The sequence below is a fragment of the Pelodiscus sinensis genome, chromosome 31 (assembly GCF_052426305.1).
Source record: "Pelodiscus sinensis isolate ZL-2025 chromosome 31, ASM5242630v1, whole genome shotgun sequence".
In the NCBI taxonomy this organism is placed as follows: Eukaryota; Metazoa; Chordata; order Testudines; family Trionychidae; genus Pelodiscus; species Pelodiscus sinensis.
In genome coordinates, this window is record NC_143082.1 from 4,588,525 (window position 1) to 4,610,075 (window position 21,551).

General features: G+C 62.2%; 2 protein-coding genes across 4 annotated transcripts in view; both read left to right on the plus strand.

Annotated features, from left to right (window-relative positions):
• Positions 1-9,904, plus strand: part of LOC106732134 (A.superbus venom factor 1) — a 50,132-nt gene extending 40,228 nt beyond the window's left edge. The window contains exons 35-41 of the mRNA XM_075902289.2: positions 1,084-1,173; positions 3,082-3,187; positions 4,392-4,481; positions 4,983-5,072; positions 5,978-6,061; positions 8,625-8,760; positions 9,082-9,904. Of these exons, the coding sequence (XP_075758404.2) occupies positions 1,084-1,173; positions 3,082-3,187; positions 4,392-4,481; positions 4,983-5,072; positions 5,978-6,061; positions 8,625-8,760; positions 9,082-9,223 (738 nt within the window). The 3' untranslated portion in view covers positions 9,224-9,904. The remainder of the gene's footprint in view (positions 1-1,083; positions 1,174-3,081; positions 3,188-4,391; positions 4,482-4,982; positions 5,073-5,977; positions 6,062-8,624; positions 8,761-9,081) is intronic.
• A 2,612-nt stretch (positions 9,905-12,516) lies between these two features.
• On the plus strand, positions 12,517-21,225 carry LOC102457369 (retinol dehydrogenase 8). Of its 3 annotated transcripts, none has more exons than XM_075902302.2 (8): positions 12,519-12,645; positions 13,432-13,530; positions 14,994-15,107; positions 16,132-16,293; positions 17,060-17,239; positions 17,668-17,761; positions 18,163-18,346; positions 19,739-21,225. In XM_075902302.2, the coding sequence occupies exons 3-8, from the start codon at positions 15,011-15,013 to the stop codon at positions 19,967-19,969; spliced, it is 948 nt and encodes a 315-aa protein (XP_075758417.1). In that variant the 5' UTR covers positions 12,519-12,645; positions 13,432-13,530; positions 14,994-15,010; the 3' UTR covers positions 19,970-21,225. The 3 variants fall into 3 exon arrangements, with proteins under 3 accessions (XP_075758419.1, XP_075758417.1, XP_075758418.1); XM_075902303.2 differs by having other exon boundaries at positions 12,644-12,749; XM_075902304.2 differs by lacking the exon at positions 13,432-13,530 and having other exon boundaries at positions 12,517-12,645.
• The last annotated feature ends 326 nt before the right edge of the window (positions 21,226-21,551 follow it).

The window sequence follows — 21,551 nt, forward strand, 5'->3', positions numbered from 1 at the left end:
AGGGGTTCATGGGCACTGGATGAGGGCCCACCTGGGGAAAGCAAGCCCAAGCCCCGCCCCCTCTGACCAAAGCCACACCCCTTCCCAAGACCACGCCCCTTCAACATGCTGCCCCGCCCAACCCCAGCCTTAAAGCCGGATCCTCCCTGGCCACCCAGAGGTCAGGGCTGGCACTGCGTCCTCCCGGGCGGATGAGCAGTGCAGGCAGTTTTGGGAAGGCAACACCTTCCCTTGCCTCCATTACCCACTGCCCACACCAGGATCCACACAGGCGCTCATACACACACACACTCACATTCACACACATGCACGCACGCACATGCGCACACGCATGCACATGCACACACATACACGCACAACCGCACACGCACACATACACACAAGCATACACACGTGCACACAAGCGTGCATGCACACACACATACACGCACGGGCACATATACATGCACACACGCGCACACATACACGCACGTGCGCGCACACAAGCGTGCACCCGTACACGCATGCACGCACATACACATGCGCCCGCACAGACATGCGCACACATACACACGCACAGAGTAATCTGCAGAAGGCATCACAACCTCCTGATGCCTGTTGGGTCATGACCCCTGCTCGGGGGCTTGGTGTCTTTCACCCGTCGGCCACAGGCTCCGAGGGAGCCCAGCTGGGTGGTAGCCGGATGCTGTGCTCAGCTGGCGGCTGTCTGGGGGGTTCTCTGCCTGGGTCCTGGCAGGACAGGGTGAACAAATGTGACCGAAGGGTTGGCAGGAACATCGGCAGCTCCGGTGTTGGACAGGCTCTGGAGATGCTGCTCCCCCTTGCTCCTCACGGGGTCCCGCCCAGGCAGGACTGAGCCGCGTCCGGAGAGGGGGAGGCGCTCGGGAGCACTCGCACCCCTGGTGGGTGTCACTAGCGGGATCAGACCCTGGGGGTGTGGGCTGGCCGGGACCGGACCGGACAGCAAGAGGCAGATGGTGGGGTGGGGGGTGTGTGAGGCCAGGAGGGGCAGAGCTGGGGGGGAGACGACGGCACCGTGGCTTGTGGGATCTAATGGCTGATCCGTTTGCTTTCCATGCCCAGCTCACAAACCGTGTTGACAAATACATCTCCAAGTTTGAACTGGACACAGACCTGTCCGAGAGAGGCTCCCTCATCCTCTACCTGGACAAGGTACGGCTTGACCTCGCGTGCGCATACACACACACACACACACCGCACGCGGGTCCATCCTCCCTCCCTTTCTTCCTTCCTCTCTCCCTCCCTCCCTTCTTCTCTTTGTTCCTTCCTTCCCTCCCTCCCTCTCTCCCTCCCCATCCTCCTTCCTCCTCCCTCCCTTCCTCCCTTTCTTCCTCCCTCCCTTCCTTCTTTCTTTTCTCCCTCCTTGCCCCACTGTTTTGTCTCTGTCAGTCACCTTTAATACAAAGCCCCCTGATAATGGATTAATAAGCACTTGAGAGGTTCCAGTACTTGGCCAGTTAATTGTTCCGGAGGAGCCCGGCGGATCTGTAGGCTGCTTACGCCTATGGGAACGTCTGCACTGTGGCTGGAGATGTGATTCCCAGCTCGGGGAGACGGGAGCACGCGAGAGCCGCACAAGCGAGGGCACTGAAGAGAGCCGAGAGAGGTGGCCACTGTGGGTAGACACCCTGCGATCTCCGACCGGGCTGTAGTTCAGTGTCCCTGGAAGTCGGGCGCTTGTGCGGCCACTCAGGAGAGAGTCCGGTGCCGCTCAGCTGATTAGCAGCACGCCTCCAGCTCGGTTTTTGTATCTAGTAGTGGTGCACATGCCTCAGTGCACGTAACACTATTCCGCACATGGACACGATGAGCGGGAGCATTGCTGTAGTTGGGTGGCTGGTTTAAGAGGTTCCCCGAAGGGGCCGGGGAGGCTGAACAAACACTCAGGAAGCCACGATTCCTCTTCCAAATTCTGAAAACACACCCCAGCGGCACAGCCAAGCAGCACCGGGCCCCTGGGAGAGACCTCCTGTCGATTTCCAGGGAAACATCGTGCTGGGCCGGTTCCCTCGCCCTTCGGGGCAGCCACAGACACTTCTCGGCGTGCGTCCCCGTTTTGTAACCAGTTCCGACGGGCGAGATCCAAGCACGGTCGCTCTCAGGGACCGAGCAGAACCGCGGCGACCGGCCTGATGGGCAGCTGGGTTCGTCCACGTTATCGGCCCCTGAAAAATGTTCACCGTTTCCGCCAGTTTGGAATGGGGAAAAAGTCCCGTCCTCTCACAAAATTGACACAGGATGGAAAATACGTTTCCTGCCCTGCCCCAATCAGAACTGCCCCCCCCCCCAAAAAAAACCCCAGTGTGGTCTAGGGATGTAATAGTAGCGTCGATTAACTGATTAACCGATAAGCAAAAGCGTATCGGTTAATGCTAGAGATGACACGCATCCCCCCACTCACCAGTACATGTGGTAGCAGGCTGGCCAGCAGCCCGGCCTAGTCCTGGCTTGTCAGATCCGGGACCTACCCCCGCTGCGGTTCTGCATTTCGAGTGTATTAGGAGCCAGGCGGGCAGGCAGCCCGGCTCAGTTCCAACTCCCGCTGGGTCTGGAAGCTCAGACCCCCCCCCCCCCGCCCCGGACAGGGGCTGCTGCCAGCCAGCGCGGCTGCCTCTGTATCAGCGGGGTGCCAGGCAGCTGGTCCGCGAGGGGAGCTGGTTTTTAAACTGGCTCCCCTCACTGACCAGCTTCTGCCTGGCCCCCCCATTGCTGCTGCCTCTGATACAGAGGCTGCAGCGCAGGGTAGCTGGGGGCTCCTGGCGGCTGCTGGCCCCGCCCCCAGGGACTATAGACTAGTCGACTAGCCAATAAGAATTCATGAGGTCAATTGACTATTCAATTAGCCGATGTTTAACATCCCTGGGTTGGGCCCTAAAGCTGCTCTAATTACGTTGCAGTCACACAAAATGGGGAGCATAAAGGGGGGTTAAAGCCCCTCCCGTCTCCTTACGCCCCGGTCCCAAGTGCAGTAACAGAGAATCAGACCCTCTGCCCCATGGCGCTCCCCCCGCTGGCCCCGGAGATGCCAGCACCTCATGGGCCTTTTCTCTTCCTCCCTAGGTGTCCAGCCAGGAGACGGACTGTCTGAAATTCAAGGCTCACCAGCACTTCGAAGTGGGCCTGATCCAGCCGGCAGCCGTGACGGTGTACGAGTACTACTCCCTGGGTGAGCGCACTCCTCGCTCGCTCCGCCCCCAGCAAAGCCGCCTGGCCCCAGCGTGGCCCCCGGCCGGAGCCAGCTGCTTTTTACCTCGCCCCTGCTCGCTTACAGCCCTGCTGGCTCTTCGGGACTAGCCCACGAGGCAGATGGGGCTTTGATTCCCCACCGCTGCTTTAGGCTGGCGTGCCTCAGTTTCCCCGCTGCTCTCATGGGGATAATAGCCCTGCCCCAAAAAGGGGGTTAAAGGGCCAGGGTGCTCAGAGACAGGGACGCTGCCTTCGGTGCCTTCCAGCGGGGACCGGGGGAAACCTGAGCTCTGCTCCCAGCTCTGCTTAGAGAAGTCGGGGCTCCTGGGTTCTTTGCCACTGACTCCCCGGGTGACCTTGAGCAAGTCACTTCACTGTGCCGTGCCTCAGTTTCCTCTTTGGCAAAAGCCTTTCCACCATAATGCCACTCCCCCCTCCTTCTGCCCCCCTCCCCCCACCCACCCACCCAGCCCAGTTTGCTAGGCTCTTTAAGCCCAAGCAGTCAGGCCACCTGTGTGTGGGGGGGTCATTTAAGGAGAATGAATCCGCTGGGGAGTTACTGGACTTGCAAGCGGCTGGGCCTGACCAAAGTCCATCATTCCCAGGGGGTGCTCGGGCGAAGAAGGATCCGCTCTCCTAAGGGTGCCTGGATAAACACAAGCCCCCTGGAGGGGGCTGGCTGTGCAGCCCCTGGCCCTACGGGGAGACCCTCTCGAGCCGTGTTATTTGTGTTTAATAAAGTAGGGCCCCAGCCGGTCCTGCATAGTGTTGGGAAGGGCAGCAGGGAAGGGAAACAAGCAGAGAGGCCTCGCAGTGCCAGCCTCGGCCAGCAGGGGGCAGTGCAGGACGGGCAACCGAACCCCATCCCCGGCAGAGTTTTAGCCCCAAAAAGGCAGGCGAGCCCGAGGCGCCACTGAGCTCCCCAAGGACGGTGCCCAGAGGCTGCGGGGATGGGCTGCAGGCTACAATCCTGCAACGCGGAAGGAGCTGCCCCAAGGGACCGGGGACGTAAAACCAGGTGTTCTGGATTTCCCGTGTTTCGGGGTTCTGGGGGGCAGGGACTGCCTCTCCCGGCGAGTGCGCCCGCCTGGCCCGGCGTCCGTGTGGGGCTGGGTGCCGCGGGGCCCGTCTCCCTCGCCGGGACTCGGGCTGGTGACACGACCCTCCCCTCCCCCCTCGCTCAGAAAACCGCTGCACCCGATTTTACCACCCCACCCAGGAGAGCGGCATGCTGAGCCTGCTGTGCGAGGAGGACGCCTGCCGGTGCATGGAAGGTAAAGGGAGACCCCAGGGAGGGACGGACGCTCGGCTCTGCCCCTTCCCTGGCCGCTGCGGTGGGACCCGCAATGGATCTGGGGGGCTGGGGCCAGGGAGAGCCTGGGGAGGCATGAGGAGCAGAGGGGGATCTAATGCTTCCGGTCCATCCTGCTCCCCTAGAGCCACCCTTGGCCGGGCCCTGCTCTCGGGCTGCCCCTGGGACCCTTCCGCATGGACGGGGGCACACGCCAGAGCATTGAGACTCTGGAGTTCTGCTCCCCGCTCTGCGAGGGGAGCTGGGACTAGTGGTTAGAGCAGCGTAGGGTGGGGCGTCAGGACTCCTGGGTGAGCCCCGTCGGCCGGTTTGGGCCCCTGCAAGGGGGGAGGACCCCCAGAGCGGTGCTGGGGAGCCGAATCCATTCCTGTCCCCGAAGGGCGGCGAAGGCCCGGAGGGAGGGGGGCCGAAAACCTGTCGCTTCCCCAGGCTCGGCAGCTCTTCCCTCCGCTTCCGTCCCCAGAGAAGTGCAGCCGGATCAAGACGCTGACACAGACCGACGCGGACATCTTCTTCCGCATGGAAGCGGCGTGCGAGGCCGGGGTGGATTACGGTAAAACGGGCTCTTGGCCTGTTTTCGTTGGTATCCAGGGCAGGGCCAGTGCTGGGGGGCGGTAGGGGGAGGAGAGTCTGATGGACACAGCAGTGGCAGGACCATCCGTGTAAACGGGGCACGGCTGGACTCCCCCCCCCCCCCATTTCTTGGCTCCCGTAGCTGGGGGGGGTTAGATGGGTGTTCAGGGCACTCAGCTGGGAGCTAGCAGAGGTGGGATCTATTCCTGGCTCTGGCCTGCTGGGAGACCTTGGGCAGGCGGTAGCGCCTCCGTACCTCAGTTTCCCCAACCCGGACACGGGGATGACCATGCCGCCCGCCCTTGAGCGCTGTGGAGGATAAGATCTCGGCACGTTCGTGTCTCTGAAATGGGGTCGGGGGGGGCGTTTTAAACCCGCGTTTACCCCCCCCCCCCCGCCTGTTGCTTAGCCCTGGGCGTGAGATGTTTCAAACCCACCATGGTTCGCAGTGTGACCAAACCCCTGCTCCCCCTTCTCAGGGAGACTGGGGGCAGGTGTGGGGAGAGGGGGGCTGTGCTCCCCGGGCAGCCCCTGTGGTGGGGGGGCTCTGAATCACCATGGCCTTTCACGCAGCAAGAAAATCGGAGTCCGGCCCATCCCCACCCCCTCCTCCAAGTTCCCCACCAAGGACGGAGCCCTTTGCAGGAAGTGCTGGGCGCGCCGGAGTCTAGGTGACGGGCCCAGCACCCCGGGGGTGGGATCTGATTCGGCCTTTGCCTCCCATAATACTCACCCCCGGGATCCCCCGCTGGGTCATGCGCTGCGCCCTGCGGCAGCCCCTCGCCACGGCGTCAGGCCTGCACCCCGGAGCCCAGCCTAGAGTGTCCCGGTGGCTCCGAGTCGCTCTAGCGGGCCCCTGACTCCCGTCTCCCCCCCCCCCCCCAGTCTATAAAGTGCAGCTGGAGAAGGTGGAGCGGAACGGGATGTACCATTACTTCACCATGCGGATCCTGCAGGTCATAAAGGAAGGTAACGGCCTGGCTGGGAATCTCGCTCGCCCTGCCTGTCGGCTGCCCTGGGACCCCCCCCCCTGCATTCTAGTGAACACCCTGGGCGCACGCGCGGGGGGGGGGGGATGGATTTAGAGCTCCTTGCACAGGGCAGTGGGGGAGAACCGCGCAGTTCAGCTCCAGTGAGCCAGACTGTGCAGCCAATGCCCCGACTCCCGACCAGCAGCCCCCCCAGAACCCAGCCCTGCCAGTGCCCCCCACTCCCGGTCTGCAGCCCCTGCCACCCCAGGACTGCCCCCCCAGCCCTGCTGGTGCCCCCCACTCCCACCCTGCAGCCCCTGCCAGCCCAGGCCTGCCCCCCTAGCCCTGCTGGTGCCCCCCACTCCCACCCTGCAGCCCCTGCCACCCCAGGACTGCCCCCCAGCCCTGCTGGTGCCCCCCACTCCCACCCTGCAGCCCCTGCCAGCCCAGGCCTGCCCCCCCAGCCCTGCTGGTGCCCCCCACTCCCACCCTGCAGCCCCTGCCAGCCCAGGCCTGCCCCCCTAGCCCTGCTGGTGCCCCCCACTCCCACCCTGCAGCCCCTGCCACCCCAGGACTGCCCCCCCAGCCCTGCTGGTGCCCCCCACTCCTGCCCCGCAGCCGCTGCCCCCCCAGCCCTGCCAGTGCCCCTCACTCCTGGCCTGCAGCCCCTGCCAGCCCAGGCCTGCCCCCCCAGCCCTACTAGTGCCCCCCACTCCCGCCCTACAGCCCCTGCCAGCCCAGGCCTGCCCCCCCAGCCCTGCTGGTGCCCCCACTCCTGCCCTGCAGCCCCTGCCAGCCCAGCCGGTGCCCCTCACTCCCACCCCACAGCCTCTGCCAGCCCAGCCCTGGGCTCCCCTTTCACCCTCAGTCCTGACCCTTAGTCCCTCCTCCCCCATTTCCAAGTTCGGATCAATCTTTTATGGGCTCCAGGACCCAGACTAAGGACCTGCTCCCTGCTCCACCCACGCTCTGCCCCGAGGCCTGGCCCTTGCTCGCTTGGGGCGGGAGAGTGGAGAGGCGGGGGGAGGGGAGCGGTGGGCGGAGCCACAGGGGCGGGGCCACAGTCCAGGAGTGTGAGCCTGACCCCACCCAGCATACCCCCGAAACTGAGTGTCCCCCCCAGGGCTTCCCTCCCCCAGCTCTGCTAGCACCCTTAATCCCATCCCGTAACCCCCCACCCCCCCGTTCCAGCCCCCTGCTCCCCCCTTCAGCTCTGCCAGTGCCCATCAGGTCGGCAGAGGACGTGCGGCAAACTGCCTTGCTTGTCCGGAGAGCAGGTGGCACCGAGCTGTGCGGACACAGATCACTTCCTGCTGAGCGCTGTTACCTCCGGAGCACCGCTCCCCCTGCACCGCGCTGCTGGCTTTTAGCAGCAAGCGTCCGCCTTGGGAGCCTGGCGACGGCCCTTTGCGGCTGCTCGCCACATCCGCAGCCCCCCAGGGGCTCAGCGGGAGAGTCAGCCCTGCCGAAACGCCATCTTTGTTCTGCCTCCAAGCCAAGCCCAACATCGAAGATTCCCACCCACTGAGATTTCAATCCAGGCCAGTGGAAACGTTCCTGAGGATCAAGTCAAGTTCTTCGGCTTTTTCCCACCTTTTCACAGCATTTTCTAACCGAAAACCCCTCAATAGTCCCCTCCCAGAGGGTCAAAGTGGAGAATTTTGGCCGTATCAAAGCACTTCTTTTCAGTGTTTTCCAACAAACGTCTATCGCAATTGACACGCTTAACGAAACAGCATCTTGTGATGGAAAAGTGTTCTGATAAAAAATATACTAATCAACCTTAGCCCTGCCCGAGAGGCTGCCCAGCCTCCTTTGTGTTCCAGGCTCTGAGCTAGGTGCTTTCAGCCCATTTAGCTGCATGTTTTCAGATACGATTAAGGGAGTTAAACACCCAGTTCAGCATGATTTGGGCCCTTAAATCCCTTTGGCTCCTTTGAAAATCCCAGCCTACATTTCAGCATGTTGACTTTCACTCTATATTTTGGCTTCTTTCTGTCACTGTGCACTGCAGAGTCCCAGACCACACATGGTCCTCCCTGGTAAACAAGAGAGACACAACTGCATCTCAAGCTGTGTAGAAGCCAGTCTGTTAGTGTCTATGATTAGGTCTGTTACTAAATGCCCCCTATTAAAAGGACTGTGATTCTGTGTCTTGTGACAGTGGGAGGCCTTTTCCAACAAGACAGATGAGTCCAGATTCTGATCTCACTGACACCAACATAAATCCCAAGTAACTCTGTTGATGGAGTCCTGATTTCACCTGCCCTACAATCCGTCCCCTGTTGTCCTCTCCCAGCGCCTGGCAGTCAGAGAGTTAGGGGCGCCCAGAGCCTGGGGTCGCCTCCCAGACCATCTTGGCTAACGGCCATCCTCCAAATGTCCATGCTGAGTGACCCCACTAAGACCGATTCTGAGCCCACGTCACCCTAAAATTGAAATCACACGTCACTCTGGATTGACACCTGTTTAACCGAGCTTGGACTCTTCTACCAGGGGTCTGGGTTCCTGTTCATGGACCTTCCCCCGGCGCTCACGGGCGTCGCTGGTTTTTCTTTTAGGGACAGAGCAAGGCATCCAGAGGCAGACCCGGCGATTTATTAGCCCAGTGGCTTGCAAGGTGGCCCTGAACATGCTGGAGAACCGGAGCTACTTAATCTGGGGCCTCAGCACCGACCTGTGGGACCTGAAGACCGAGTGAGTCTCCAGCAGGCCTCCAGAGAGCAGGGCAGGATGGGCGGGGTGGATCAGGCACTAGGCTGGGGCTCAGGAGAAGTGGGTTTAATTCCCAGCTCTGCCACTGACTACATGTGCCCTTGGGTGAGTCACTTCATCTCTGTGCTGTCGTTCCAGAGCTGTATGGGGCAGGGATGGTCTGTGCAGGGCCATGAGCGGGGTGCTCCCCTAATTACAATGGCAGCTGGTTCTCCTTAGTGCCCACGGGTCTCTGCTCCCTGGACACGGGCTCCCCACCACCCCCAGGGCTGCGGTAATGGTTCCTCCCACTCTGTTTCCCAGGATGGCTTACTTGCTCGGGAGCAGCACCTGGATTGAGCTGTGGCCCAGCAATGAGGAATGCCATGAGGAATCTTTCCGTGCCCTCTGCTCGGGCCTGGAGGCCTTTGCCCAGCACCTGGTGGCAACCGGCTGCCCTTCGTAGCCAAGGAGAAGAGGACACAGGAACATCACCGTCTCCCACGACCTATTTATAGTGTAACCTGGAACCCCGGCCGAACCTCTGTACATCCCACCACAGCAGGGGTAGGACTCACACCCTCCTGCATGCAGCCCCTACCTCTGGATCTGCAGGAGAATCTCCTTCAGCTGCTCATAGTATAGGGCCTATGACACACCACGGTGCAGTTCACATTCCATCCCGTAGAGGGCAGCGGTGGACACACGCCGCTCACGACGCAGTGCTTTCCATAGTCCTCCATTACCCTGGTCTGCGATTTTGAGAGACTGGGCCAGATTCGGTCTGTTTTCACATGGCCGCACGCGACCGGCTAGGGATGACAACGTGACACGGGGCCGAGCTCGGAACGGAGCCGGACCTTGTGTGGGTCAGACCCACCTCTGAGACACCCCAGGGCTTGGTCATTTCCTTACACCAGGCCACTGATCTAATTCCTCAACTGTACACCTGTTGCAATCCCCCTGAATCCTTGATCCACGGGCTTTGTGCCTGCCGGGGGGGGGGGGGGCTCGCCAGAGGCATCTGCCTCCTTTGTACCTGAGTTACCCCTTGAACGTGAATAAAGTTTTGCGGCAGCAGGGGAAGGGCTGTCAGCACCCAAGGGTGGAGACTTAGTTCGAGGGCTGCCTCCGAGCCCTCAGTAACGCCAGGGAAACTTAACATCCCGGGGGGAGGCTCTGAAGCGTAAGCTCTTTGGGGCCTGGTTTTTCATTCTGTGGTTTGTACAGCGCCTAGCACGGTCAGGGCTGCCGGCAGAGTTGCTGGGCCCTGGGCGAGGCAGAAGGGGTGGGGGCTGGGAGCTAGCCATCTCCCGCCAGCACTTCAGCATTGCCTGGCCGGGGGGGGGGGGGCCTTTTAAATCACTGGGGCAGCTGCCCCTTTTGCCCTCCCCTCCCATCAGTGGCCCTGAGCACAGCGGCAGTTATAGGTATTAAGACTAGCCTGGAACAAAGGCGACTTGACCCCAGAAGGACTCTGCTTGGGCAGGAGAATAAAGCGACTTCTGTTCTGTAATAGGGAACGTCAGAACGGCCAAGCTGGGTCAGGCCAAAGGTCCATCAGGCCCAGGATCCTGTCTCCCAACTGGCCTATGCCAGGTGCCCCAGAGGGAATGAACAGAACAGGGAACCCTCACGTGATCCCTCCCCCGTTGTCCATTCCCAGCTTCTGACAAACAGAGGCCGGGGACACCGTCCCTGCCCAGCCTGGCTAACAGCCATTGAGGGACGTATCCTCTGTGAATGTGTCTAGTTCTTGTTTTTAACCCTGTTCAAGTCCTGGTCTCACAACATCCTCTGGCAAGGAGTTCCACTGGTTGACCGTGCTCTGCGTGAAGAAAAACTTTCGTTGGTTTGTTTTAAACCTGCGACCTGTTGATTTTATTTGGTGACCCCTAGTGTTATGGGAACAAATAAATAACTTTTCCTTATTCACTTTCTCCACACCAGTCATGGTTGTATAGACCTTTATCTTAGCCACCTTTAGTCGTCTCTTTTCCAAACTGAAAAATCCCAGTCTTTTTAATCTCTCTTCGTGTGGTGCGCACACGCGCACACACACACACACACACACACACACGGTTTTTACAGGACAGCAGAAATCACATGCAACATAGCAAGGGAAATAAAACCCCCTACAGTCCCCACTTTGTCACAGACGGCCCTTGTCAAAGGCTCTCTGGAAATCTAAGGAGACACTATCCCCAGGGTCCCCCTTGTCCACATGCTTGTTGAGCCCCTCAAATACTTCCAGTGGATCAATGCGGCTGGATTTCCCTTTGCAGAAGCCGGGTTGGCTCTTCCCCTGCAAACTGTGTTCATCCACGTGTCTGCTAATTCTGTTCTTTACTCCAGTTTCACCCACTTGGCTGGTACTGAATGGGGTTTACCAGCCTGTAATTGCCAGGATCTCTGGAGCCGTATTTAAATATGGGCGTCCCGTTTCCGGGGTAGCCTGCGTACCTCACTCCGTAGTGCTGCGGGTGACTTTTATTTGAAAGAATTTTTTACGGACCTTTTCTGGACTCTCCAAAGCCTTGCACCAGCTGGTCCCAGCCAGGCCAGGGGTGGTGCGCAGGCGAATGCGGTGCAATTTCTGATGCATCAGCCCACAGCGGAGCAGCCGGTGGCACAGAACCGCACACGAAAACGGCCGCAACCTCAAAATAAAACCCCACCCGCGACAAACACGGCAACGCTCGGGTACTGCAGAACAAAGTGCCAGTATGAAGAGAAATCTGGGGTGGCAGAAACTCTGCTATCACACACCACCATACAATGCTCCAACCCTACCATAACAAGCAGGCCCCATGGGGGGAGGGGCAACTGGGGCCCCTTTGAACTGCCACAGGAGCCCCGGCTTTGAGGGCTGGGGGGCCCAGCACCACGGTCCAGGCAGCGCGAAGGGCTGGCTTCCCTCAGCCCCTTCACGGGTGCGGAGCCACTTCCTTTGAGCCCGGGCTGCGGTGGCTATTGGCCCTGCTGCTAACAAAGTATTGTACACGTCACCCTACAATAACAAAGCCCCCACTGCACCCCAGCCCTACCATAACAAGCTACTGGACAGGCGACCCTACCATAACAAAGCCCCACGTGCAGACTCCAGCCCTACCATGGGAAGCTACAGTGCCCACAACCCTATAATAACAAGCTACTGGACAGGCGACCCTACCATAACAAAGCCCCACGTGCAGACTCCAGCCCTACCATGGGAAGCTACAGTGCCCACAACCCTATAATAACAAGCTACTGGACAGGCGACCCTACCATAACAAAGCCCCACGTGCAGGCTCCAGCCCTACCATGCCAAGCTACAGTGCCCGTGACCCTACAATAACAAGCTACCGCACAGGCGACCCTACCATAATGAAGCCCCTCCCCCCGTGGACGCTCCAGCCCTATCATAAAAAGCTACTGTACAGGCGACCCTACCATAACAAAGCCCCACGTGCAGGCTTCCAACCCTACCATGCCAAGCTACAGTGCCCTCGACCCTACAATAACAAGCTACCGCACAGGCGACCCTACCATAACGAAGCCCCGCCCCCCGTGGACGCTCCAGTCCTATCATGACAAACTACTGAACAAGCGACCCTACCATAACAAAGCCTCACGTGCAGACTCTAGCCCTACCATGCGAAGCTACAGCGCCCGCGACTCTACAATAACAAGCTACCGCACAGGCGACCCTACCATAACAAAGCCCCACGACCCTGCCATAGCAAGGCTGCGGGGCGGGCGCGGCAGGAGCCGGGGGCTGGGGGGCGCCGGGCCGGGCCGGCTGGCGGGGACTACAAGCCCCGGCGTGCTGCGGGGCGAAGCGGAGCGGCCGCCCTTGCGAGGCGGGGACTGGCTGAGCCGGGGAAACTCCAGCCCGCAGCGCCGCAGGTAGGCGGGGATCCGGGCGGCGGAGAAAGCGGGGGCGCGGGGGGAGGTGGGGCGCCGGGCGGCTCGGGCCCAGGGGGGCCCGCGGCAGAGCTGAGAGCCAGGGGGTGCGCGGTGCAGCGGGGGCAATCTGGGGGTGCAGCGGGGATGGAGGAGGCGGGGGGGGGGTGCAGTGGGATAAGGAAGATGGGGTGCAATGGGGAGCCGATCTGGGGGCCCTGGGAGGGGCTGGAAAGATCGGGGAGCAGATCTGGGAGGGGCTGCATTGGGGGAGGGGAGGGTGGAGCTGGAAGTGGGGGTACAAAATGCAAGGGGAGGTTGGGGGCTGGTCCTGCAGCAGGGACAAGGTGTGTGTGTGTGGGGGGGTGCCCATTGCAAGCACAGAAGGTCTCTGGAGCTGGCCTGAGAATCACCTTCCAGGGTGGGGCAGCCCCCCGGGGCTGGGGGGACCTCCCTGGGAGGGAGAGAGCAGCCCCATCTGAGCCTGGCTGGGCCGGAGCTCAGCCCAGATTAGACAGGCTGGCGGGGGTTGCGGCTTTTCCCCAGAGCCAGCGAAGGTCACCGAGCTGGTGCGGTTTTGAGCAGGAGCCCTGAATTCCCTGGGAGGGGTGTGTATGGCCCAGAACTGACCCCTCTCACCCTGCCCAGATCAGACTCCCACATGCCGCTGCTCCCGGCCTGGCTTTTGCCCTGGGCCCGGATGAGCCAGCTCCTGTAGGATACAGCGAGAGCCAGAGCCAGCCCTCAGAAGGCCCAGAGAAAGGGATTGTTATTAGCCCTGTTTTGCAGGTGGGGAAACTGAGGCACAGGTCGGCCATAACTTGCCACCACTCACACACGGAGGCTGCGTCCGAGCTGGAAAGCTTCCTCCGCCGGTTGCTTTCGATTGTGAGTTCTTCGGGGCCAGGGCCTGTCCCTTAACTCTCTGCGGCACAACGGGGGACCCGGATCTCCGCTCTGGATTCTAGGGGCTCCCGAGGAACCAAACCACGGCCCTAGAAGTGTTGCCTTTCCTCCGAGGCGCGACGGGGCTTGTTGGGTGTAGCCCCCCCCCAGGGAGTCCGCTGTGAACTTGCCTTGGGCGCGCTCCCTTTGGAAAGAGCTTTCGGCGCCTCGGTCGAGATCTATGTCCGTGACGCCGGAGCCCAATTAAACAGGAATCACCCAGGAGCAGAACCTCCTCCTTGCTGGCCCGGCCCATCTGAATTGTTCCCGCGTGGTCAGCTCTCTGCTCCTGGGATCCTGCTGGGGGGATTCCCAGATGCCCGCGGGAGATGGCAGGATGGCCCTTTGGTCCCCAGCAGGGCGCAAGGCCACGATGGCCCAGCTCCGGCCCTTTGACTGGCCGTAATCCCCCGCCCGGAGGAGCAGCGTCGCTGGGTCAGAACTGGGTCAGGAGAGATCCCTGGCATGGATCTAGCTGAGATCTGGGTCAGCGATTGCCATGAGGAGCTGTGGCCCGTTAATTATTAATTGCCGACTGCCTTGGCACAGCCCTCGGGCTCCCTCCTGTTGCGTCTGGCCTGGCCAAAGGAGCTGCGGAGTCTTGCCAGCTGGCCGAGTTATTAGGGGTGTTATGGTAGCTCCCAGGGACACCCTCTGAGATCAGGGGGCCCGTGGTGCTGGGGGAGAGCCGGTCCCCTGCTCCAAAGACCTTGCGGCTTAAATAGACCGGAGCAGGGAGGGGGAGCTTGTTCCAGGGGCTGAGCTGGGATGTAGAACCGCTGCCCTTCCTGCCAGGGCTGGCCTGGCTGCATGGGCCTCCGGGGGGTGGCGTGTGGACGCAGCCCCCATCAAGGGCCGGGGGGTTCCGGCAGCGCGAGAGGCCCCAGGGCTGCCCGGGCTGTGTCTGCACCAGGGGCTGGGCCGGTTGGTTACGGGCGGGTCCAGGGGCAGAGCCGGCGCCGGCTGCGGGAATACGAGGCCAGAGCAGAGCAGTGTGTTGTCCTGCGGGAGGGGGAGGGGCTGGCGCCAGCATGGTGGAAATCCTCTCCTAGGACAAGCTGAGCTCACAGGCTGGCGGGGGGGGAGACTGGCACGGCAGAGTAGATCAGTGTTTGATGCCTCACTCCCCCCTCTGCTAAACCCCACTTCCCACCCCCCCAGCTGGGAAATTGAACCCAGGAAATTGATGCCCAATGCTGCCCTTCCCCTCCCCCCCAACCACTAGGCCCTACTCCCTTCCCAGAGCTGCAGCAAGAACCCCTGTCCTCATCCCCAGTTCTTTCTCCCCTCCCTCCCCTAACTGCTAGGCCCTGCTCCCTTCCCAGAGCTGGGAACAGAACCCAGCAGTCCTGCTCTAACCACTAGACCCCCCTTTGCCTCCCCCCTGATTTCTCTTGCTCGGACAGCCAGCCAGCCAGACGGGATGTCCTGCAGGAATGTGCTGCTGACGGGCTGTTCTTCCGGGATCGGGCTGGCTCTGGCCGTGCGGCTGGCTAGAGATGAGCTGAAGCGGTTCCGAGGTGAGAGGCGAGGGGAGGGGAGTTAAAGAGCTGGAGAAGAGGCGCAACATGGGGCGGAGGGCTGGGAGATTAATGGCCCACGTCCCAAACCGCTTCTCCCAACATGGAGATGCAGCCACCTCTGGGGTGGGGCATGGCTGCTGGCAATACAGAGATCGTTCAGCCAGTGCTGAAAAGCAGCCACCTCTGGAGTGGGAAGGGGCGTGGTAACTGTTTATACGGGGACTGTTCACCCGCCCCTGAAATGCAGCCACCTCTGGAGTGGGACGGGACGTGGTAACTGTTTATATGGGGACTGTTCACCCACCCCTGAAATGCAGCCACCTCTGGGGAGGGACGGGACGTGGTAACTGTTTATATGGGGACTGTTCACCCGCCCCTGAAATGCAGCCACCTCTGGGGTGGGACGGGACGTGGTAACTGTTTATATGGGGACTGTTCACCCACCCCTGAAATGCAGCCACCTCTGGAGTGGGACGGGACGTGGTAACTGTTTATACGGGGACTGCTCACCCGCCCCTGAAATGCAGCCACCTCTGGAGTGGGACGGGACGTGGTAACTGTTTATACAGGGACTGCTCACCCACCCCTGAAATGCAGCCACCTCTGGGGAGGGACGGGATGTGGTAACTGTTTATATGGGGACTGTTCACCCGCCCCTGAAATGCAGCCACCTCTGGGGTGGGACACGGCAGCTGCTGATGCAGAGATTGCTCAGCCACTTCTGGAGGAGGGTTGGGCTTGCGGGTAACAGCTCGGAGGGTCTCGAGAGGCAGAGAGTTGCTACCCACCCGGACCGGGGCGGGAAGGGGCAGCTCTGCGGCGTGGGATGTCTGATGGGGCAGGCCCCTTGCCTGGGGAAAAGGCACCATTCTGCGCTGGTGTCACCCTGGGACACTGAGGCTGCCAGGGGAGAGCGCCCCCCCTCCCCCCGGACCTGCCACACAGCGCCCCCTAGTGCATTGGATTCAGCACGGAGCGCAGCCCCCCAACTCCAGCTTCATGCCCCGATCGCTCTGCCTAGTCATCGCCACCATGCGGAACCTGGACAAGCGCCAGGAGCTGGAGAAGCAGGCGGGGCCGGTGCTGGACGAGACCCTGGAGATCCGCCAGATGGACGTGACGAGCGAGGAGTCCATCCGGCGCTGCGTGGAGGCCATCCCCCAGCGGAGAGTGGACGTGCTGGGTAGGAGCCCTGCCGGGGCTGCCGGGCTTGGAAAGCCGGTGGGGGCTGCGCGCTTCCCTGCAGACAGTGTCGCTTGTCTACCCCTCACTCCACTGTGGGGGCCTGGGGCAGCTGGGGGTTCCTCCAGAGGAGGGGGTCCTGAGTACCTTGGACCCCACCCTCTTAGGCCTGCCTTAGACCCCGCCCACGTAGGCCTGCCGGTTTAGGCTCCGCCCACGTAGGCCTGCCGGTTTAGGCTCCGCCCTTTGCCCCTGCTAAAAATCCATCAGGTTGTGGATCTTGGTCACTAGAGCAGCCATGTGGGGCAGGGTCTCACGCGGGGAGCGGGGGGGGGCGCTGGCCTTGCTGGTGGCGACCCAATGGGAGCTCGGCTGAGCACCGAGGGGGCTGCTCCACAAAGCCGGGATCTCGCCGCTTTCCCAGTAGCGCCGGGCTCCGGCTGAGGGGGAACCATATGGGATCGGGCCCCTGGGCCCATCTATTCTGGTATCTCCCCCCTTGGCCTGTCCAGCACATCTGGCCATGAGGCCTGTGGGTCGCCCCACGGCAGGGGCCAGCCGGAGGCGGGTGGGGAGCCACACAGACCAGGGGTGCCTCTGCCTTTGGTAACACGCACTGCCCCCTGCTGGAGGGAAGCGGGGATCACAGGGCCCCCCAGCACAGTGGGGCTCCCAGGCTGCGCCACTGGAGGCGGGGGGGGGGGCTACAGCAGCTGTGACCTCCCCCCGGGCGGGTCCAGGGGCTCACAGGCCCCCGTCCGTTGCAGTGAACAACGCAGGGCTGGGCATGATCGGGCCGGTGGAGAGCCAGAGCGTGGCCGCCATGAAGAGCCTCTTCGACACCAACTTCTTCGGGCTGGTGCGGCTGGTGCGCGAGGTTTTCCCCGACATGAAGCGCCGGCGCCGGGGCCACATCGTGGTGATGAGCAGCGTGCTGGGGCTGCAAGGTGGGGGCGGGGGGCCGTGGCCCCTGGGGACTGGCTGCGCCTTGGTGTGGGGGAGAGGAGGGCGGGGCCAGGCTGCCTTTGGGGGTGAGGGACCCTTGTTGAGTGGAAGCCTCCCGGAGCACCCCTCCCCCCGGGGACACTGACCTAGGAGGCCCAGCTGTGGCCCTGGTCCCCTCCGTGCCGGGTGCTGCACAAACAGGGCGAGAAGCTGGTCTCTGCCCCAAAGACCTTACAGTCGAGCCCTCAGACCCATGGGGGACCCAGGAGCCAGCGGGACACTTCTGGTCAGCACGGGGCAGACGTCTCCGCGCTCCAGCAGCCGACCCTTGTCCCATCCAGCCCTGCCAAGCCTTCCCCTGGCCGGCCCAGCTCCCTCCCCGCCCACGGCTCATGTGGGGGGCTGAATCCCTCTCCCCACCGCTCCCCAGGCCTCCTCTTCAACGATGTCTACTCCGCCTCCAAGTTCGCCGTGGAGGGCTTCTGCGAGAGCCTGGCCCTGCAGGCGCTGAAGTTTGGCGTGAAGTAAGTCGGGGGGGGGGGGGGGGGGGGGAGGGGTGAATGGAGCAGTGGGGGGTAGAAAGGGGAGGGGTGGTTGGAGTGGGGAGTGAATGGGGGAGGGGTGGATGGAGTGGGGGGGTAGAACACGGAGGAACGGATGGCGCTTTGGGGGGTGGAAGGGGGAGGAGTGGATGGAGCTTTTGGGGGTGGAAGGGGCTGGAGGGGTACAAGGGGGAGGGGTGGGGGAGCTGACATGGAAGGGGGCCAGACGAGGGGCCCAGTGGTCTGAGGGGGAGGGGCACCAGCCCGTCTGGCCCAGGCTGCACCCTGCACAGCAGCTGCCCTCTGCGTTTGCCCAAAGGGGCGCTGGCTGGGTGGGTGCGGGCGCTGCCACGTGTCACTCACCGTCTCCTGCTCCTCCCCAGCATCAGCCTGATGGAGCCCGGGCCGGTGACGACCGAGTTCGAAAGGAAACTCTACGAGGAAGCCGCCGCCATGGACCTGTCGGCCGTGGACAAGGAGACGCTGGACATATTCCAGGGCTTCTACATGACCTACTCCAAGGAAGTCTTCACGGCGCTGGGGCAGTCGCCGGAGGAGGTGGCTGAGGTAGAGAACTGTCTCCCCACCCTCCTGTGCTCAGACAGACCCCTCCCGCCCCCTTCCTAGCCCCATGGCACTCGGCTCCCACCCCCTGGAGTTTGGGGGCCCTTCCAAGCAAGGCTCAGGGACCCTGATGCAGCGGACAGAGGGTGGGCAGTTCGAGCCCAGGGGCCTGCTTGTTGGGGCGCTGAGCACCCCCAAATCCAGCTGGCAGCCCTGGCATCAGCGGGGGCTGCCAGCATCGTCTCTGGGCTCAGTCTTCACACGCTGCCCAGCCTGTCAGTGACCTGCCGCGGGGGGCAGGGCGGGGTGGGGCTGTGGAAGGGCAGGGCGGCCAGCGCGGAAGCAAACGTGCTACCGCTCAGCGCTGGGAGATCAAGGTGGAAATGGTGGAGCAGGGCACCGCTACGCCCATTTCACAGAGGGGGGAAACTGAGGTGTAGGGAAGCGACTTGCCGAGCTGGGATTGAACCCTGGAGTCCTGGCTCCCAGGCCCCACTCTCCTCCCCAAGCTGGGAACAGAATCAGGGAGTCCTGGCTCCCCTGCAAGCTCTCTGCTGAATCTGGGAAAAGTTCGGGGTAACAGCTCGCTGGGCCAGACCCCCACCTGGTGGCATCAGCTCAGCCCCGCAGGAGATTCAGGCTGCCTTAGAGAGTGAGGCCATGGGGCAGCCCCCAGCCTTCTGTTCTGTGGGTCTGCAGCACCTAGCGCAGTGGGACCTGACCCATAGTTGGGGCTACTAGGCAGTACCGTAATACACCTAGTATAGTGGGGTACGGCTTGTAGGCAGTACCGTAATACACCTAGTATAGTGGGGTACGGCTTGTAGGCAGTACCGTAATAGATGCGCTTTTCCGGTAAAGAGCCCCGACTGTCATTTTCGCAATCGGGGCTTTTTTCCGGAAAAGACTACTGGGCTGTCTACACTGGCCCTTTTCCGGAACAGTGTTCCGGAATAAAGACTTATGCCCAAGCGGGAGCAGAATGGTTTTTCCGGAATAGCGGCTGATTTTGTACAGTAGAGTGTTGTTGCTTTTCCGGAAATTCAAGGGCCAGTGTAGACAGCTCGCAGCTTATTCCGGAAAAGCGGCTGATTTTCCGGAATAAGTGGCCCAGTGTAGACACAGCCTAGGTGTATTATGGTAGCATCTAGACACCCTACCAATGGTGCTGTACCTTTTATTAGGTGTATTATGGTAGCAACCACCGGTGCTGGGCGCTGTACATTCACTAGGTGTATTACAGTAGTGTCTAGGTGCCCCAGCAGGGTGTTCTACAAACACCGGGGGGGGTCTGGCCGGTGGACCCGGGGCTGATCCATGCCCAGACCGTTACGGGTGAAGCGGAGGGCGCACGGCCGAGTGTCTAACAGCCCGTCCCTTCCTCCGCCCCCCCAGCACACGGCCAAGGTGATCCTGGCCGAGAAGCCGCCTTTCCGCTACCAGACCAACAGCCTCTACACGCCCATGACCACCCTGAAGCACGCCGACCCCAGCGGGAACCTGCCTCTGAACGCCTTCCACCACATGATCTTCCAGCACGACCGGCTCTTCAAAGCCAGCCTCAGCCTCCTCAAAATGCTGCAGTGGAGGAAGAGGCGGGACATGGCCTATAACAAGTCTCCATGAGACGCAGGCGCCAACCCCCTCCCTCCCCCCTGGACAGCACAGGCTGCTCGGATAGAGATCCCCCCCCCCGTAGTGAGACCCTAGCTTTAGTGTGGACGGCCCTTGTGAAAGCAGCAGAACCTCGGCCCCAGCCCGGGGGAGAGGGAGGGACCGTGTTTAGGAGCATCGATCTAGACCAGTGGTCCCCAACACGGTGCCCGCGGGCCATTTCGGTGCGCCCGCCGAGTGACCGGGGCCGGCCCTGCCCTTGGGCGCGCAGCACGTGGACAGCCCCGCCCCCAGGCGCGAGGCTCGTGGGTGCTGCCGGCTCCTGGGGGCGAGGCGTAGGAGCAGCGCTGACCCTCGGGAGTGCTGTGCATAGGCAGCGCCAGCACCGGGCACGTGACGTATGGATAGCCCCGCCCCTGGGCGCGTGTGCAGCCTCGCACGTGAGTGGCCCCGCCCCCGGCAGCCCCAAAAGGTTGGGGACCACTGATCTAGACAGCAGCCCCCCCACCCCCTCTTTTTAGCTCATGTGGGGTTTTAATGGGATTTTTTTTAAACCAGCTTTCGCAAGGCTGAGGACGGAGGCCCTGCGGCTGGGCTGGGCCCCAGGAATCCTGCCCCCTCCCAGCACTGGGGCTAGGACCCTGCCTGTATCCCGGTGCCCCTCACGCCCGCTGGTGGGACTGGACCCGGCTGATCAAAGCCTCCATAGGCAGGCAGCCCGGCCGGGGTGTGGCCAGGGCATAGGGAGGCAGCGGGCCGGGTTCCAGCCGCGCTACCAGGGTAGGAAGAGGGGGCGGGGGGCAGTCCAGGACTGCGACGCCGGCCGTATTTGCTCGAGTGAGGGGCAGTGTGTTTGCCAGCAGGCTGGGAAGGGCAGTGATGCAGCCAAACTTCCAGCTCTCTGCTGAGGTTTGGTGCGGCTCATGGCCCTGGATTCAAGGGGGCTTAGTGACAGCTGTGGGGGGGGGGGGGGGGAGCTAGTACCTCTTAGGCAGGCTCCAAGGGGCTGCACCAGCAACCCAGACAGGATGGAGCATTTCTGTATTGAATTCCAGGCTGCAGCCTTCTCCTCGTGGCCCTGCACCCCCTTAAGGCCAGTTTCCTGGTGCCCCAACCTCCCAGCAACTGCTGGGACCGTGAGCCTGTGTGCGCAGTGACTGTCCCCCAGCAGCTGTGTAGGGCTAAGGACAGCCCGGAGGCTCCCTAGAGCCCCATGCGAATTGAGTCCCGCGCCCGCCCCCCCCCCCCAATAAACAGAGGTGCTGGAACATGCTGGCTGGGGTCAGTTCTTAAGGCCTGGGAACTTTCCAGGGCTGGGGGAAAGCAAAGGGCCGGATGCAGGCCCTTGGGGGTGGGGGAGAATGATGCCAGGACAGCTGCTGGGCTCCAGCTACCTAAATTATCTCCCCCCATTACTGCATGCAAGGGGAGTGTGTGTCTCCTCGCAGCCCCTGTGGGCAGCAGGGTAGGGCTGGCCCTGTCCCTTTCAGAGACGGGAGTGGCTAAGTGAGTTGCCTATGGCCACGCAGGAAGGCTGGGGCAGAGGCAGGATCAGAGCTATGCCTGGTCCTGCAAGCAGGCTGGGCCCCAACCT